The 20,800-nt window shown below is 43.3% G+C and overlaps 1 protein-coding gene across 1 annotated transcript in view; it reads right to left on the bottom strand.

Moving 5' to 3' along the window:
* Positions 1 to 5,917: 5,917 nt before the first annotated feature.
* ADAMTS2 (ADAM metallopeptidase with thrombospondin type 1 motif 2) overlaps positions 5,918 to 20,800 on the bottom strand; it is a 1,744,160-nt gene continuing 1,729,277 nt past the window's right edge. The window contains exon 22 of the mRNA XM_078653324.1: positions 5,918 to 7,835. Coding sequence (XP_078509450.1) covers positions 7,405 to 7,835 — 431 coding nt within the window. The 3' untranslated portion in view covers positions 5,918 to 7,404. The remainder of the gene's footprint in view (positions 7,836 to 20,800) is intronic.

The raw sequence follows: 20,800 nt of genomic DNA on the forward strand, positions 1-20,800 counted from the left end.
CCGGCAATTGACTTTTGACATAGCAGTGTGCCTGCTGCATTGGTTCCCACACACGGCCAAACACAAAATTACTAGTCAATTCATCGACTTAGACTTACTCCTAGCAAAAAGGGAAATTACCTGGCACTGGAAATCAAGAGAGGGGCCATCGTATAGAAGATGGAGAACAGAGGGGCATATTATCAAGGACAGGCAATAGGATGTTCACATCTAACATGGGCTTCGATTGGAATTCATAGAGCATATTATCAAGGCCATTATCGCCGCTTTATCGGCAGGTTCCTGCCGATAAAAGCGGCGATAATGTATCGCCTGTCCTTGATAATATGCCCCAGAGTTCTGTAAATGGGCGGGTAGTGAGAGCTCCATTAGGCTACGACAGGCCAAGTGCACGACCAGCGAAAAGGCTCTAGAGCAGGCCAAGGCGTGGGATGCGCTGGTGCAGGCTTTGCAGGACCGCCAAGTGGGAGAGGAGGATTGAAAAGAGAAGAAAATCCATGTGGTATGCAGGAACAGTGCATTGTGCTCCATCTAACTGTCCCTGTAGCCGCTAATATGTTATGGTATATGTCTCTGGAATTTGCCCACACCAACTGCCACATGGGGGGGAGGGATTCGGGGGTTCAGTTGGGAGAAAAATTGAAGATGGATTGATGACGATGAGGGTCGTAGATGCTGTTGTGGTTTGTCTGCTGATCAAAATCAATCAAATATGTTTTTTAAAAAAACACACTTTCTTCCCAACTTTATACATTAGATAATATTGTTTCTTCTGTTGTTGATATTATGCAAGATAAAGTCTTAGTCTTGTACCATGGTCAAAATCAATTGCGTTCGATTATGCAGTTTGCATGGACTTTATAAACATTGAAGGCTGGGAAAGTGCCTTGGGACTATATGAACACTTCTTCGCAGTTTTTTCCATTTAATCTGACTGTTACACAACAATTTATGTCAATGAAAGATGCTACATTTTCACTTTTGCATATTGAAAAGTTAGAACCCTTACCATTTTCTGTGGCTGAGACAAATTCAGCAGTTTGGCTTATTCATGGGTTAATAACACTACCTTTCCCGCTGTTTACATTTGAAGCTTGCATGAAACACTATGCCATAGGCAGATATGAACCATTGGGTGGCGCGTATCTCCATGAGGTTTGGTCTCTTCCATTCACCTATAGGTGTCTAAGGGAGGGAAAAGAAGTTTACTTGAAAGGTGAGGATTGCACTTCCACAACCGATCACTCATTGGTCTTTAGGAATATACAATTGCACGGCTCGTGTAACCTGGAGGCACCGAATTTAGCCTGCATTTTAAAAGGTACACCAGCACCAGCTATTACACCTACTTTCACATTGTTAGCAAACAGTAGTTATTTATTATTAAATAATGAAGATTGCTGTGGTATGCTGGCAGGGATACCGTACATAGTGACTGTTTCCCAATGTGTAGTCTGTTGTAAAAATGTAGTGTTTCCTCCTCCGCATGGGAAGCTCGATATATCCATCTGGCCTTCCATTCCGACCTTGAAAGCAGAGTTCAACAAGATGAGTCAAATAAGGGTTCTTTTGTCTCAAAAAGATGTCACCCTTACATCTGCCCATGAAACATTTGTCCTTCACGTGGCTAATACTCGTACTGAGGTACATGCCTTACTCAACACAGATCTCCCCCTACATTTTGGAGTGTTGATTCACACTATCTTTAATGCCTCTTCGACCACAGGCTTGGCACAGTTCTGGCCTTGTGACTTCATTCTAAACTATTTTGGTGTGATACCAGCATTTTTTCATTCTATTTTTTCCATCGTCTTTGGCGGTTTACCGTTAATTCTCGCCTTGGCTGCTGGTGTACTGCTGTTGATTTGCTTGCTGCAAAATGGTTGCACATTCTGTGCCCCACGACGGTCTGCTCCACCTTCGTAACCAGATGCTTGAATACTATGGATCGCTACCTCTGGCTACTTTGAGTGTGGAGTATGGTTTATCTTTCCGGTCTTCGTACTTTACATGCGTGCAGCCAGTTTTCCACTGCCTGGATTGCGATTTCGAGTGGGCTCTGGATTTGTGTCTCTGCAATACGGTGTCTCCTAACCCGGATTATGATCTACGAATGAGTCCATTAGTTGTTCATGACCTAGACTGTTCTGGAGTTGGGATTATGGCCTGTGCAGCAGCGCATGGGTCCTAGGCAATTGGAATATATGGATTGTAGCCCATGACTTTCTGGCACGCAGTTATCTCGAAGAACACCCGAGTTGTCCTGTGATGGTGCTAGAGGCTCCGGCTGTTGAAGAACATGTGTGTTCTTTCCCATTATTAAATTGGATGGCTGAAATGTTCACTAACGGTAACAGCGACTTCCTATTGGAGGCGGTTGCAACGTATTGTGCCTATGCACTGTTGGACTGAAGTTACGATTTTTTTTCTGCTTCATAGACACGTAATGGACTGATGAATTTTTTGCTCCTTCACTTTTTTTCTTACTCTACAAGTTACATGTGCTATGACACTATACACCCCTGTTGGGTTTTGAAATTTTTATGGTTACTAATTCGGGTTTACTCCCAATTATCCAGTTTGGTGAACTTTTGAACTTGGTTCTGTCTCATTCAAGCTTGTGCTCTGCATTCTAAAAATTGCCCTCGCTATTGTGCGTTCTCCGATCAAGGGAGGGTGTAGTGAGGGCTGGGCCTTGTTGCGCATATTGCTGTGTTAGCATAGGCTTATTAGAAGTTTAAACACCATTTTACCTACCTTTTTGCTGATTTTACACACAACTCTGCATATAACTGTTGTTGTAAGTTAGGCTCCATGAAATGATTCACATGACAATGGCTTATTTTCAGCATCCCTAGACTTACATCGTGACTCTAGTCTGCACACTGGGTGCTAAAGCCTCCAAGGTTATCATAACAAGGTAGCTGTTGTTCGGGCTGATCAGCTCACGTTTTAGACAAACATACATGCAGCTTCAGCCAACGTGATGCTGGCGCCTTTAATATTGCACTGTAAGCATGATTTCAGGCATTTGGAAGAATCCCGGTTTTCCAGAGAGACAGAGAGCTTTTGCAGATCCTGATGTGATCCATTCCTGCTGATCTTGGAGGTATGGGGTCCCCTGAACAAGCCTGAGACCTTCTATATTTTATAAAACTTAGGGGCCAATTAGGATGGCGTTGAATCCGCATCCTCCGGGCCGGCGGAAGCCACCGCCGGCCTGGAGGATGCGGATTCACCGCCGCGGACATTTGAAACACCCACCACCACATTAGGATGGCGGTGGGATCAGCGGCGGACGGCAAGTCCGTCCGCCGCTGATCCGCGGTGTGTGCTGGCAAATATGATGTCGGTGTCTGCTAGACACCGCCAGCCATATTAGGATGCATGCGGAAACATGCTTTTCCACAGTGGCTTTTCTGCCGTGGAAAAGCATGTGGTCTTTTGTGTTTGGGGGCCCGTTGCGGGCTCCCAGGGTGTTGGGGGTGGGGGGTGCACATGGGGGGGTACCTATGGTACCCCCAGCATTTACATGCACAAAGCGGCAGGCACTGCGCGGTGCCTGCCGCTTTGTGCATGTAAATGTAAGGCATGCATTTTTTAACCTTGCGGCGGGTGCTGCTTCAAGCAGCACACACCGCAAGGTTAAAGATACGGGATGTGACCGCCAGGGTGGCGGTCACATCCTAATTGCACGGGAGGGACCGCCGCTGCCCCTGCGGACGGTCCCTCCACCTTGGGGGTGGCGGACAGACGCAGGTCCGTCCGCCATCCTAATAGGCCCCATAGTTCCCACCTAGGGAGGGTGATTTACTAGGCACTATAGGACCTGTTTTCACCATCATTGTAATATGATTTCTCCTTTTGTGTTTTATGGAATTGTAACAATGCTGATCATATTATTACTAATCTTAGAGTACGTCGTTAAAATAAATATTTTAACATTTCCCGTGTCTCTTTTTACTCCTGTTGTGAACTGGTATGAGAGTTTAACGAAAGAGTGTTCTTGCTTCCCACCATTCCTGAGTATAACCTAAGTTGAATGTTCTGGGTTGTTAAATCATTGGTTCCTTTGCTATAGGACGAAGAGCTAATGTGACACTGATGATAGCTGGTTAGGGTTTCTAGGTACTAAGGTAAGTTTTTTGCTACACCACAATTCATTGATGTCCTGGGTCTCTGTGCACAGTTCAATGTAGGAGCAGGATCCCTACAACACTCCTAATAGGCCCCTGGTTCCAATGGCAACACCAGACAAGGCTGCGCTCATACACCCAAATCCCCACATAAGGCTGCGCAAGGACTAGTCTATCATCCATTTCTCTGTTTCCCACTCAAGCTCCACACCTCCACTCTGACAGCCTACATTACACAATTGGAGAAGCTGTACCTCCCTCCGGCCTATGCTGTTGTTGCTTGTGATGGACTCTGTTTATCTTTCTTTTCAATCTCTACGAAAAGGGTGGCTTATATGTCACCAATGGCAGAACAGTAAACCTACAATATGGAATCTAAGTGTACAGATGTTTACTGCTGCACAGGGCTTGTGGCCTCATCAATATGACATTAATCTCTATCACATCTGTTGCTCACAACTTACCTGCTTGGTTGTAACATCTGTGGTCACTATGGTGCATTGTTCTATTGCACTGTATGTGTAAAACTACAATAAAGATATTTAAAACAAACACTATGGGCTAGATGTAGGTAAATGCATGTTTGCGATTCCTTAATAGCGATTTTTAGGGAATCGCTATTAAGGAATCGCAAAATGCCATGTAGGTAGGAATCGAAAAATGTTTGCGATTCCTTAATATTCCTTAATTGTGAATCGCAAATTGTGATTCTCAATTAAGGAATACCTTCCCATTCATTCCTACGGGCCAAGAGGCGCATAGGAATGAATAGGAATTGCTCCCGCAATTTGTGAGTCACCAAGAGGGTCTCGCAAATTGCGGCAGCAATTTCAAGGGTGCCAGGGTTCCAAAAGGGCACCCTGTTGCACCCCTGGAATGTGCATGTGTGCATATGTGATGCACATACATGCCCTAAGGGCATGACTGTGTGCCACATGGCACTTAAAAAAAAGCAAAAAAGTTTTTTTTAAAGGAAATCGCTAATTACCACTAACTTGAAGTTGGTGGTAATTAGCGAATCCTTACGGCTAAAGTGCACTTTCTTCTGTGCTACTTGCATTGCATTCAAGGAATCGCAATTTGCGATTCCTTAAATGCAAGAGCAAAATAAGGAATCACAATTTTGCGATTCCTTATTTTGCTAGTAGGTTTCAACTTACCTACATTCCTCGCTGCCAAATAGCGAGCGCTAACGCTGAAATTCGCAGAATTTCAGCATTAGCGCTCGCTATTTGGCCACCTACATCTGGCCCTATGTCACCTAAAGCAACTAATTATTGACAGTTACATGCAAATTTAAATCATTGTTTTAATTACAGAAAATATATAATTGGGTTTTAACGAAAATGTTATTTGAGTTAGTCATTTGTATTTCCACACCACACTGTAATTGACTGTGGCATTGCATTTACTCACCTTACATTTTTAAAACTTCTGATTTGAAGGGCATGATGATTTTTTTTACATCACTGAAAGTGATGAGTATTGTGGATTTTTTTTGTTTACGTATACGTTTAGTATTATATCATACTTTATCTTTGTAAAAGGGTAGGGCAATCTTGATGGAATACAAATTCAAAGATCCAGAGAATTGTATTTTAAATTATGAAACAGCAAAATATATATGGTTTTTTTCCGTTCAATGTGTGTGTATTTGATGAGTTTTGTATATAACATCTGTGTTGTATGTCCTCCAATAACTATGGCGAAAATTCCAGAAGGATAGTAAATCAGAAGATCTGAAGGCAGGGCATGGTATAAATAAAGAGCGCACGCATCAGTTGTTCATTCTAGATTTATACATTTATAAGCATACACGTAAGTGCAATGAGCAGTTCATTTTGCCATTAAATGGCTTTCTAAAGTGGTTAATACAATGTGGTATCGTTCACAAAAATAAAGCATTCGTTTGCAGATGAACTCGATCAAAATACATTTTCCTCACAGCACACAGTACAGAAAACGTACATTGACCAACTTTTGTGGAGGAACAGCTATTAGCTACCTCTGAATCAGAGGTATAAAAGCAACACTGAACTTTTAAATCACTGCGAGTGTAATGTAATATGAAAATGAAATAAGTGCATACTATTACCGTTATTGGCAACTGTGGCAGAGCACCAAGACAACTTATAAACTATGTTAAAGAAAATACACCTGGCTAATTCCTTCAGGAGTCGTCATAAAAACCGATTTTTAGTGCAAGTTATAGATACTGAAATTGGCTGAAAATTGATGAACACAGAATGACAAAGAGTCGCTTAGATTCTATTTTTAAGCTTTGCATGTTGTAGTAGTTTTATAAAATGTGAGATGCATTGTGTTGCTGTGACGCATTAACGATTTCACTTTCTAAGAATTGATTGTCAATGCTGAAAGCATGTACAAACACTATTGTAGACTTGTCATGGCAAGCTGTGACTATCAGTACATGTAGAAGAAAGACATTTTTTTGGACTAGCACCTTTTTACAACTTGTACCCAGGCCCACATTTACAAAGAGTGTGTATCAAGTTTGTATTACATTTTTATTGCAACCTGCCACAAGCCTTTGCTGGAATACATAAATCATGATTTGGGTTGGTTTGTAACCTAAAGAAATGCAAGGCAGTGCAATGTTTCCTTACATTACTTTGAGTCAATGGGATAAGTCATGGGTGGTGCATGGGCATTCTCACTCAATCACCCATGGTTTTCTTTTTACAAATCCCTATCTATCTAAAAAGAATTGTAGACAGGGATTTGCACCAAAGTCCTGAACCTTCCTAAGGGAGGTATAATGAGGGGACATGTTTTCATTCCTACTTTTTTTTTGTTGTTGCATGTCTGCAGCACACATATAGAGGAAAATGTTTACCTGTTTAGTTTTTGTGCTGGCCAGACCACCTTCCTGCACAAAAAGGATGCTGTCTGCAACACAGACACCCTTACACTATGACTCCAGGGGGCCTGCATTGGCACACAGCTGCCAAAAGTGCACCAGCATTGGGAGAGAGCAGAACTGTGTCTCTTATAGCAGATATGGTGCAGTTCATGCAATACAGGATAGCAACTTTACTTGCTGCTCTGCGTCCCATGACCTCTTTGTAAATACGCCCCCTACTCAACAAGACATGGCTGACATCATCTCATAGTTTCAACAAGCATAACCTGTAAAAAGTGGCAGTTTGCCATCGCACCACATTCATTTTCTATGACATTGGCATTACTTTGGTTGCTGGTAACATCTCTATAAGAGAAACAATTTGGATTCTTGCCATGTGCTTTTCTAAAGTTTTCTCATTTTTTCTGCTTTTTGCTTCTCGTCAATCAGCTCCTGAATTCTCCGGTTCTTTGTCCTTTCATAGGTTGCTCTTCTTCTAGGAATCATGTTTTGTTGCATTACTTCATTGTCCGGAGGGTATTTCTTTGGCAAACTGCCCACATTATTGTCCTGGTGCTCCTCAGTTCCATTGAGGTGGGTAGAGTTGCTTTTGTGAACTAGGGGTGGCCAAGAGGTAGAGTTTATGTACTGGATTCTGTCTGGCCTGGTCAGCAGAGGTGGGATGTTCTCAATGTCATTGTCCTTGTTGGGGTCAGTTTCATTGAGGAAACCTCTACAGGACTTGCAGCAAAGATTGTTGAAGCTGGGCACAGAGCAGTACTGGGCGAGAGAGTCCATCCGGCAAAACGACGACTTGTCAGCGTAGCAAGGATGCTCTGGAAAACAAACAAAAAAAGAATAAATAAAATATCTAATAAACAATATTTAAGAAATGTTACAGATGAAGGTTATTGTATTGACAAGGCACAAAAATCACAGTCACTGCACGTAGAACATATACACATCTATCTACATCAAGTCGGAGGTTGTCGTGGTAAGCAGTTCTGTGGAACAGTTACGCACTGCCTCTTTAGAACTATACATGTCCAGCGGAAAAAAACAGAAAAAGTCTATTGATTAAATAAAAGTACAGAAAGATCAAAAAGTATAAATTTGACTCAAATAATAAAAAGTCGCATTCAGAATACGTTCCAAGCTGCAACTAGAATTCTCTCAAAGTCACTAATTAAATATGCACAAATTCAACAACGACTCCTGAACACCGAGTTCCGGAGTCACGCAAGACGAACAATGACTTGCACAAACAACAACTTAGCCTTAACCACGCATGTGTTTGGTTAAGGCTAAGTCGGTCTAGTGTTCGTGCAGGGCAGTGTTCAGAGGAGCATCGGACAGGAACAGGTAAGAGGGGTTCAGGGTGGAGGGCGGGTTTGTTTTAGTTTTTTGGGTGTGGGAGCGGTTTGTGGGTGTGGGGGGTTCATGTTAGGTTTTAGGGGGGGTGCGGGTTAGTTTTATGGGGGTGGGATGAGGTTCGAGTTCGTTTTTAGGGGGTAGGGTGGTTTGAGTTAGGTTTTATGGGGTGGGAAGGGTTTGTGGCAGTTTTTAGGGTGTGGGTGTGTTTGAGTCAGTTTGTAGGGGTTGGGAGGGGTTTGTGATAGTTTTTAAGCGGTGGGAATGGGATTAGGGTGACCAACTGGCATGGGTGCAAATTCCGGACATTGAGTGTAAAAATTCAGCACAAAGGGTCTAAATTCGGGACAAAAATTCAGGACAGGAGGTCAAAATTCAGGACAAAAGGTAAGTTTTACAGACACTTCAGAGAAGGTTGCGCAATAGTATATAAGTAAATAAATAGACAACTACTAAAGTACAGGTGAAAATAAGTTTATATTAGGTTGTGCACTTCATGGTTTGTCAGTATGCGCGCAGCTTTAAGCAAATGTGTAGGTCTTTTTGTGGTAACAAACCGCCCCAACCTTTCCAGCTCCCAGATAAAACGCCTGATGCCAGGACCGGCCTTGATACCACCCTCCAATGGCGCCCCTCATCTTCACAAAGACCCTCTCTCATGTGTATTTAAGTTCTTCTATGGTGCTACTCATCCCAAGTATGTAGGGCAGAGTGTTGGAGTGCATTACAACACACACATATTATATAGAGACAATCACTCATATAAATGTGAAAGTCAATGTATAGGAAATGTTCCTTAAGATAATGGGGCTTACAATGTGTAATCATACTTTCATCCATCATTCAGTCTTTTACCATTCATTCTGTCCTTCCATCTGTGTGCCCATCCATGTCCATATTCATCCATTTACAAACCTATCCATCACGTATCCTTCCATCCATCATTTCACTCATCCATCCCTCAATCCACCCTTTTACTCGTTCATCATCCATCCATTCACCCTTTTACCCTATCCATCCATACACTCATCCGTCCACTCTTCCACACATCCATCCATTCACACATCCATCCAGCCATTTACCCATCCAGCTATCCTTTCACTTACTCATTCATCCATCCAGTCACTCATCCGTCCACCCATTCACCCATTCAGTCATCCATTTACCCATCCCCTTTTCTCTGTCAATTCCCCTTTCACTTAGCCATCCATCCTTCCATCCACCCGCCCATCCATCTACTCATCCATTCATGAGTCCATCCATTTAACCTATCATTCAGCCATCCTTTCTCTCATCCATCCATCCTTTCTCTCATCCATCCACCCTCTCACTCCTTCACTTATCTATCCATTCTTTTGTCCATCTACCCGCCCTTTCACTCACTCATCCAGCCTTACATCCACTCTTTCACTCATCCGTCCATCCATTCACCCTTTCACTTATCAATTCATCAATCCACCCTTTCACTTATCAATTCATCAATCCATCCATCATTTCACTCATCCATCCACCCATTCACTCGCCGGTCATCCATCTTTTCACTCATCCATCCATCCATCATTTCCCTCATCTATCCAGCCATCCCTTCACTTACTTACTCACTCACCTTTTCACAGTAATTATGGGACCCATAGTTCCTAAAGCAAGGGGTGGGGCAGGGTTCACTATGCCCCTGCACATAGGCAATCTGAAAAAGTGGAAGGCATGAGTCATGCATGATGCACAGTGCCTGACATGGGGCGACTGTGACATGCTGTTGTTTCCAGAGCCTTAAGTGGGATGTAAAAACTAGGGGGGTCTCTCCAAAAGGGTGTTAAATGTAATAAAATGTGTGGCTTAAAACACATAAGCTAAAAATCTGTGCTTAATATGGGATGTATGTCAGTACAACGCGATCTTTTAGATCGCGGTACTTAACAACGTGGTTATTACAACGCAAGTCGTTACAACGACTTGCGTTGGAGGGCGAGTATTGAGGAATATTATAATTTTATATTCCAACACCAGTCCACGTAACAGTAGGGAAGGTGTTTGAATATAAAATTATAATATTCCTCAACCAACAGCGCCATCCAGCGCAAGTCGTAGTAACGACTTGCGTTGTAATGGCAGCGTGGTAAAGGTCGTGCGGTGTAAACACCGCGTTGTAAACGACGTTTACCCTTAATATAATGTGCCACCACACTGGTGTTTTTGTTGCTTCTGTCATTACATCCAGATATATAATACAACAAGTAACATTACACTTAGAACAAGTAACATTACACCTACAACAAGCCAGGACAATTGGCTTTGTCAGTGGTTGTTAGTTGCATAAAATAAAAAAGCAGCAACTATGGCTGCTATATTACTGTAACTATAATCCCTTCCTTTGAACTTCGTTCACCGCCTTCCTTTCGTTACCTGGATTCTCACATAGCAGCAGCATGGGCGTTTTTGCACTTCCAAGTGACAGAAAGCCCTACCCTAGACGGAGGCTGGAGGAGGCCACCACATGCTGTGCCAGCCCAGACTGACCCATTGTCATTCTGTATGTGGCAATCAGCCCCACACAGAATGACAATGGGCAGGGTGGGGCTGCTCTTGTGCTCAGAGGAGTGCGAGGCGGCGCCATCAGGGAGCTGAGGCCTTTCACAGGGGAACAACTCTGTTCCCCTGCAAACCGTAAAATTACGGACAAAAGGCGTCCGTAAAAAGGATCCACATGGACAACGGACGTGAGGTCCAATTTACGGACTGTCCATGAAATTTACGGACGGTTGCTCACCCTAAGTGGGATCATGTTCGTTTTTAGGGGGTGGGAGGGGTTTGGGTTAGTTTATAGGAGGTGGGGGTTCATGTTAGTATTTTTTAGGGGGTGGGGTGGTAGTGATAGTTTTTAAGAGGTGGAAGGGGTTTGTGTTAGTTTTTAGGGGGTGGGAGGGGTTCAGGGTAGATACTAAGAGGTTGCCGCGGTTTGTGTAGGTTTTTAGGGGGTGGCAGGTGGGGGGTACTGGGTAGTTTTTAGGGAGTGGGAGGGGTTCGGTTTAGTTTTTAGGGGGTTGGTTTACCATGTATTCATTTACAACGAGATTTTTGGTAAAGGAACGCGTGGTAAAAAGAATCGTGGTTGAGACGTAGTCGTACTAGGGACCTCGTCGTTTAGGGAGTTGTTGTTGAGGAACTCTTTGTTCCAACATACAACCATTAAGACACTGGGGCCTGATTGTGAGACGCCTATTCACGGGTACAGTACTTCCGGTCCCAGAGATACCTTTACTGCCGGAAGATATATGGGGCCAGAAACAAACTTCCATTCTTGCTGTGAACCCTTAGGGATAGGGAATTACTGGAGGATACACATTTACCACATCCAGTTCTCCCAGTTACTGCTTAGTGCCAGCTGCATTTTCACCCAGAGATCTTGCCTGCGTGGGGAGCTGGAGTCCCGGAGGGAACTAGTTGGACCAGCAGGTTTCCCCACATTACTCACAAAGCTACTGTGAGTTATTCTTATAAGCCCATTGTCCATCTAATGACTTTTTTTTATACCTTTAGTTTCTTCACTTTTAGATCTCCGAGCTTTCAGTGCACTCCTTTATAGGTACAACAAGAATGGTTGTGCCTCCATCCAGATACTCTTATTCCACTGACTGATATGGTAGTGTTTCAATGAAGATGGGTTCTGGGAGGCAGCAAATGACTAGCTTCGTGTTTTCTGTTACTGAAAGGTGTAAGGTTGGGAGAAGGTCAGCAAGCATCAAGGAATGCTCTACTTCCTCCAGATACATTTTACTGGAATTTAAAACAATCCATCGTATTTACTCATGTCTTTTAATTTCATAATGGCAAACATGTTTGAGTCCAGGCTGCACCAGAACAGAGCCGTGCCTGTATGACACAAGTACAACTGGTGTGCTCTGATGAAGCTCTGTGTCTAAAATGTATTCCCTATATATATTCCGGTTTAAACTGAGTGATACATATGATAACGTACCTCCTACCATAGATTACAAGGATTTTGCAAGACGCCAAGAAGTGGTTTTATAAGGCCACGGAACACCGTGGTGACTTGAAATACTTTTCTGCATACAATTTGGGATTACTGTATTTCTTATAAGAGATAGCTTTACTCTCTGCCCGCTCAATCAATGTTTTCAAGTTAGGACTGTTGCTCCTTCTAAAGAGCTGGATGTTCCCGCATCGGATAGTGCAAAATAAATACTGGTTTTGTACTCTGACAATAAATGTGGTGTCGTGCCCTGGCACACACTGATCGTCACCTCACCCTCGATGACTACACATGTACACTCTGCATGATAGGCTGAGCGGAAGACCACGAGCAGTCACTCTCCTCCCCTTTATTTAAAGCCTCGGGCACGCCTGGCCCGAGGATGTGGTGGGTGTACATCCGGGTAGGGTTCGAAACAGCAGGACCGCTAACCTACTACAATAAAGACATCAATTAGCAGCCTAGTATTCCTCCCAAACTTGTAATTTAAGCAGCTAACATTTTGTCCTAAACCACTATTGTATGTTTAGGTATAGTGGATTTTTCGGATACATATGAACACAATATGTATGTTGGTGTCTCACACTCAAACACAACCTACAGAAGTGCTTCCTGCAGGGTAGGAGTGTATTGATGCCTTCCAATAAACACAAGTACATCAATGATTTTACTCTGGAGTGTTTGAACTGGAGCGCCCGGTCATTTCAACTATGGATGACTAATGTAAAAAGAACAATTGATGAACGGTCACAGAATGCAGAACAATGTCATACATTCACCCCAGTACAGATATCTGGCCCTAAATCCATGTTTTTTGCTGCCATGCCATTCCAGTTTGAACTCATATGCAAATCAGACTTGACCCTGCGCCCAATGGGAACAGTCCAGCTCGAAGTGCCAAGTCAGTTCCTCTCTGGACTGGAAAAAGCATCCTTGGACTGGTGTTGGGGTTTCATCCCTCATCAGCCAGGATAACTTTACTCCAGTGGCATGGAGACCACGGGACCCACACTTGGGCATACCTGTCCCACTGGGGGTGACAAATGCAAAAAGAACAATTGATGGATGTAATGCAGAACAATGTCATACATTCACCCCAGTACAGAGATCTGGGCCTAAATCCATAGTTGTTTTGCTCACCATGCCATTCCAGTTTGGACCCAGCCATATGCAAATCAGTCTTGACCCTGTGCCCAATGGGAACAGTCCAGCCCGAACTGTCAGGCCAGGTCCTATGGGTCACAGTGAAGCTGCATTGGAGGTAGGTGAGGCGCTGTCTTCAGGGGCATCGGTTGGACGTTTGCAAATGTTGTTTATTAGTGCTCACTGCTGTTGTGAGCCACGAGAGGAGCAGCTGTCCAGTATACATGTGCTGTGCTGGGCGTATGAAAGGTTTCGGGCTAGTGTGTCGTAATACAGCTCTGTGTTTGTTGTTCGGTGGTGGTCTGTGTTTTTATGGGCTATATGATGGCAGGCTGTGTGTGAATTTTGGCTGTGATGGAGATACATGACCTGCTCTATGCATTGTCTTGTATTGGATGGTGGAGGGTAATAGACGATCAACACACAAAGTACACAATAATAAGCGGCTTAACTGCTCCGCCTGTCACTGAGTTACAATGAACGCTGAATGAAAACTACAATGGTTCGATCACTATGCGTGCTGTTGGTTGGTGTGGTGATGGCAAAGAAAGAGGTGTGAAAAATGGAAGCTTTATTGTATTGTTTTTTAATTGCTAATGGGGTATCATATATAGCACATGATAGTTTTTAGGGTTTGTGGAATTAATTAAGACAAAGGAGAATGCATTCAACTATGTATACATGCTATTGAGTATGTGGGGTTTGGATTGGCGCAATTAGAGTATCTGGAACCATGACTGAGCTAGTGTCGGTTTATATATATTGCCGCAGTTACAGCTCTTGGCCAGTAGATGGCAAGCAATGCTTGAAAATATAAACCAACACTTGAGGAAACAGGTGACTGATAGGAGCTGTGGCTTTGAATAGTGCTTGCATAAGGAGACCCAGGATTTAAATGCACACATTCCCTTGGCGCACTCGGAAAATACCATGAGGTTTTTTAGGTCAATCTGCAGATGGTGTAAAAATCATCCATAAAATATGATTATTTATCTCTTCATCTTTTGTACTTTTTTAAAACCTATTCTAAAGTTCTTGATGTCACAAAGAAAGTAATTAAATCGGGGAAATGTGGGAATTCTTAAGACTGTTTCACTAATATATGCTGAGGACAACTCAAACGCTGCCCCTCCCCATCAGCAATCTGCAAATAATAGCCAAGGTCTATAACGGAAACAAATGTTTCATTTCATCTGCTTTGGGACTTGCCTCACACTGCTGCAGTCGTCCAGGGGCGAAACACAGGTCCCTGCGGCGCATGGGGGCCACACCTTCAGGGGACCACAAATGAATATATGTGAGACGTGGTAGACGCATACTGCTGGGGGGGGGGGGGGGGGGGGGGGGGATAATTTTGCGTTACGGCACTGCAGTTGCTATGTGCAAGGAGATGGTGCATTCTAAGATGGATGTCATGTATATTAGCGTGGAGAAGCACTGTGAAGTAGGACTGGGTGGAATGTGCTTCATTTCCATTGCAGAAAATACAGATAATGTATGCGAAAATACGCAAAATGCCAGCTGTACGATTTGGCACTAGTTTTTAGTGCAAACTGAGTCTTTGTGTTCATTTTTGGCACCAGGGCGCAGTTAGATTTTTACCCCAAACAAACCTCGACTATGCTATGTAGCCTAAAGAGGTAATCATAGGAATTTCGCGTAACAATTGTAGCGCCAAGTGCCAAATAATGAGAGATTACTCTGGCGAATATAAATTTCCAGCCGGACCTACTGTAAAGGGACACAGTAAAAAAGACGCTGTAATATATTATTCTCTTGACAGAACTAATCGCCCCCAAGTTTTTTTCACAGTAGAGATTAAAAAAATATGATATCCTGAGCAGTATGTCTGAAAACCTACTCCTGGTGCAGACTTTCAGGTGTACTTCTGGGAATATTTATAAACTAAAAAAACGTGAAAGCACATTCAGGCAAATGTTATTTTTTCTTTTCTTTGCTACGATGACCTTCCCATACAACAGTGTTGAGACAGGCCCAAAGCGGTGTTTCCACGCCTGCTACTTCAAATGGAAACCCAGTAATTCGAATGCATTGACTCAAACATCATTTTATAACTTTTTTCAAATATTTCCTCTGGTTTTGCAACTGGTAGTTCAAGGGAAACACTCTATTGTTGCAGATTGAGTTGCTCTATTGCTGTGGCTCTGGTTTCTAATTGAGGGACTGGTTCATGAAGCCTAATAGGCCTATTGTCAGCTATACTTATTGTATGGTGTCTCGGGTAATATTTTAATAAGGAGATTAAGACCACCTGACCCTTTGTTGGGTCTCGCATACAGTTCTAGATGTCTGCTGTCGAAGACGCATTGTCTCTAATACATTAAAATATAAACATATAGTTGAGTTTGGGTCTGCCCCTTGCTCTTATTGGATGGCTTTCTTGTCTATCTCATTTCACTGTTTCTTATTCAATGGCTTTCCTCATTATTCTCGGTATATCCCATCTTTGGAGCATATCTCCTTTACTGTGCTCTAATTTTATTACTCCTGTCTTTTCATCTGCATTTAGGTAATAATGACTATAAAATATGTTTTGGTAGTAAATGTAGGAGAGACCAGAGGGAGTGGCCGGAGAATGGGAAAACAGACATGGGAAGGGGTTTAGGGAGGAGCGAGAAGGGGTTTAGGGCGGGATATAGAAATATACAAACCAACCACCATGCTTTTTATAAACCACACTTCTAAAGTTAACACAGTCAAAAAGATCCTAAAACCGCAGGAAATGTATTCCTGTTTAGCTCCTCTACTGTTCCTACTCAGCAACTCTAGCTACTCACATGCACTGCCAGACAATCCCATAGCAAATAATGAAGGCGGTGAGTTGGGATATAATATTAAAAAGATTTAATTATTTTAACTTTTAAATTGAATAAATATAATATATTTTAGTATTAAAAACCTAGATTAAATAAAAAAATTGTTATAATTGTAAAACAAATAAGTAATTTATGATTTACAAATAATTACTTTAAAATTAAACAAGTACATAAACATAACTTTTAACTACATTTACTACATTTTAATTAATTGTTCAAAATGCTTTTATTTTTAATGCTTTTGATTTCCGCTTAAAATAATGTTTATAGATTATTGTATTGTAATCATTCAATATACATTTAACACGTGGTGTTAATTAGTTGTAGCATTATATTTTTTTTGTTCGAGAGAAAAGAATCAAGGAAAACTAAAGGGTGGCTTCTCACTGGGAGGCAAATGCAGGTGTAGGGGGATTGGCTAGTCTGATGAGGAAAGCAGTAACTGTGTCTTAGTATCGGTGCACCTTCAGCATGAGTCTGAGAGAGCAGTCTGGGTGTTCCTATAAACTAAATGCACTGAATACTTATTGTAATGCTGGGGCATAGCTACCATTTATGCTGCTGGTGCAGTGGCAATGACTGGAACCCCGAGCCTTGGGGGCCCGTTGGTCCCTGATAATTATTGAATTTCCTTCTCTAACAGACGACAAAAGGGACTTTTTCCTCACTTGCTTTAGGGCCCGTGGTATCCTTGCAATGCTACTGTTTTAAAGCTGTTCGCACGGCAGGGCCCGGGTTTAATTACAGCTGTCATTTAAGAATGCGTGCAAGGCCCCACTGGACAGTCCGAGATTGGGACACACAATGTCCAAATGGGAATGGAAAATTCCACTGCTTCAAAAACCCCAACTGAACCCAGATGAAACAGCTAAATTAAGCCACATATTTTGCTAAAACAAATAAAAAAAACTGTGACTGGTTATGTAAGTATCTGGAAGCAGACCACCTCTTGTGGGACACTTTGTCAGGATTTAGATCTGACGGTGGCAAGAGACTGCCCTGTTAGATGTCTGAAGCAATCATCAGTGAGGTCAGCGAGTGGCACAGCATCACTGCTGGTGAGACAGACTTCTCTGCCTCACGTGAGACCACAGAGTACAGTATCCCAGCAGAAAAACAGTGCAACAGGTTTGAGATCTATAGATGATGTGAAAGTGAGCATGAAACTCATTTCCTGGTGAGTCGGGTCTGATGCGTCCGAGCAGCCGTCAGGTCAGATTCATCCTGATGAATGCACCTGCACTGGACACGGCTTTGAGGCTAATAAAGGGAGTGCTCAGCTGAGGAGCTCTGACATCCTGGCAGCAGTAACCATTGTGGAGCAGCTGAAGATGACAATAAACAGCTTTCCTGCAGTGACAGTTCTCGCACGAAGCACTTACAGTTTTGTGAAGACGTGCTTATTTTGAACGGCTAAAATTGTCACATAACTGCAGTACTAAGTTTCGAGAGGATTTGATCAACTACACCATGTGCCAGTCATTTTGCAATCAATGCTTCGTGAGATTCTACAAGTAAAGACATTACAAAATGGCACAAGTCACATCACTTTCATCTCATTTTCATGGTTATGTATGATGTTCTTGGATAAATCATTTTCATATGAGTCTGTAGTTATGTATTTTCAGTAGATATTAGTTACATAATTTCATATTTGCATTTCCTCAAACACTGCTTCCACTTCATTATACACATGCTCTAATTCTCTCCAGGTTTCAAAATGGCTTCCGCCCGTTTAATACACCTGGATGTTTTGCTTTTTTTCATCACCCGTTTCTGGACTTTACACTCTGGAAGAGTCTCATTACTTGTGTCTCACCCACAGTAATCACGTGGCAAACAGACTGTGAGTGTTTACCACCAGTGCTCGCCTTCTAACGCATTAACCGCGGCATTTTTCTGCCGCTGTGCGGGCGTTCTAAAGGGTGGGTGGGGCTCCATCGGCCATTTGCCGACGGCAGCACTAGCCAGGTAGTGCTCCCGTTGGCCAATGGCATACGGGAGCACGAAACGGGTTAAGATAAGGTAATTGCGATACACCTCGGGTAGGGGCACTTGACTGGTTACACATGAACACCAGTTTGCGCATGTGAGACTTCTGTCGTGGGCAGTTCGGTAACTGGTCACAAGTAGCCTGGTGCAGAGGAGACTCTGCATGGTTAGATAGATGCCTTATAATGTTAGTGGACCCTAATAGGTAAAGTTGGTATGGTTTACTAATTTGTCTGCAGTGACACTTTACTATACACACATAAGGGAAATCCGCCTTACAGTGCAGTTTTGCTTCCTTCAGGCCTACAAAGCCCAGTGAGATATGAAACTGGAGTGAAAGTGTGCACACAACTCAAATATGCAGGTCCCAAGATCACACATGTACGCTTTATGGGTCATCCAGAATTTTCATATTTCTCTGGTTTATCTCAGGATCAGAGTCCAGGCCTTTTTTGTAAGAATGCTTAACCAAGTTAATTACACTGCTCCTCGGCAGAGGGAACAAAGGTCTCCCCACTCAAAATGAGTAATTCACAGTGTTTCCTTTAGCTCCTGAGGAGGAAGGGGTGGGGAAGAAAATCTGCATTTGTTAATTAGCTGTCACATCGTACACAGACTGCGGAGAGCCTATGCTCACTGAACAAAGGAAGAAGCCCACACAACTGGAGCCAAAACAAGACTCCTTTTTGAAGTCTTGGTGGGAAAACCCTGGCAGTAATGTCAGTGGGGGAGGAGCTGAGGTCCCTAGAGGTGATGTGACCACTGACTTCAGGCAAACACCATCTTGAACTGCCAAGCATGCTGTACTGGAAGGTTGGGACAGGGGTGGAGGGTTGATGTGGTACCCTAAATCCCGTTCCCTGCAAAAATGTACTCTTTGAAGGCCAGGAGGCCTGCTGGAACAGCTCATGGTGGCTAGGGCTGGCCACCAGGAGTAAAATGAGTTCAGGAACATCCAAGTCGGCCCTTTTTTAGGTTGATGACCTTTGACTTTTTCTGGTAAATGGGGCATTTTGAGGTCTGCTGCACGAGCTGAAATGACCCCAGTGGAGCGCAAAAGTAAATTATTTGGTTTTCCTCCAAGTGGGGGTTGTGTGTGTGGTGCCCCCTGGCCAGAGCTCCTTGAGTCCGGATATCCCAACTCCAGGCCTGGTTCATATACAAGTGAGCCCGGGACCCCACCTCCAGACTCCCACAAAGAAAGGAGAAAGAAGAGCACTGTCACCCTCCCCTCCAGAACAAGAAGAAAGGGGCCCTGTACCCCATCTTCTGGCCTCCGATGCTGCAGATGGGTAGCGCCATCGCGTCCTTCTCCCAGAATATAGGAAAGTGGGCCAGGCCCTCATCTTTGGGCCTCCAACTGCTGTTGCTTTACTTTCACTCCCTGTTCCTGTGTCCAGGGGGAGTGGGGTGGTTACCATACATTATACACTCTGACCGCATCGAGCAGGCAGCGGAAAAGTCAGTTGCCAGCTCCCATGCCAGGAGTACAGGAGGCTGGCCGGGCAGGGAGGCGGCACGAGCAGAAGGGGGTGGGCTCCCTGAGCTGCCCCCAAGAAAAAGGAAAAGTCAACATGCCCGGGTAGGCACCACCTCAGAAAAAAAAAGATAAAGAAAACTAAAAGAAGCCACGCAAGGCAGATGGCAGTCTAATAATGCAGCCGGAGCTGCTAATAAAATAGTCACAGTCCTGAGAGAGAGCTCCCCATAAGGCCCTCTAGGCTTGTTTTGAGGTCAAAATGGTGGTCTATGGTGGCCATAAAACAGGCAGGGGCACCACCAACAATGTTGTGGGGAATGGCAGGAGGTTCCAGCTCCCCCTCCGTGAATTATGGAAAAAGGAGTGACCCTATGTTTGTGTTGGACAGCAATTTATGACTGTCAGACATTTTCATTTATATTTAAGTACTCCTAAGGCTGGAGCTTTTGCTCTTCAGCTAGGAGTGCAGAACCCTTATGGGCTTGTGTTATGCTGTATTTTATATGGCCATAAAATGTATGAAAAAATGCACATGTATTTTTTTATAATGCTTTATTTACCATTTATGTGGACATTGATTGTTAAACAATGCGGAAATGCTTCATTGGGTGTGGTTACTGCAGTTCCATGTGGTTATGATTGATTACATGAAATTATGCTGGGTTTTATCATGTGGAATATTTGTCTTTTAATGTGATGTACCTTGGCAAAACCAATAGGCCTGTTTCCCTTAAAGTGACACCCCTTAATATTGTGATGTGCTATCTGGAATATACACAGTGAAAAAAATGCAAAATAATTGCAAATGGCATCCTGCTTAGTGCCAGTTATGATAAAATAAGTATCTCTATGTTTATATGATAAAGTGCATATAGTACTTTCACAAAAGTGAGACTGAAAAATTAGCAAGCAGTGAGAGAGGTGATGATTTTGGGATTCACCCTAACCTAGGGGGAGTACCAAACAGATGCCTTGAAAACAAAAAAG

The sequence above is a fragment of the Lissotriton helveticus genome, chromosome 7 (assembly GCF_964261635.1).
Source record: "Lissotriton helveticus chromosome 7, aLisHel1.1, whole genome shotgun sequence".
NCBI lineage: Eukaryota > Metazoa > Chordata > Amphibia > Caudata > Salamandridae > Lissotriton > Lissotriton helveticus.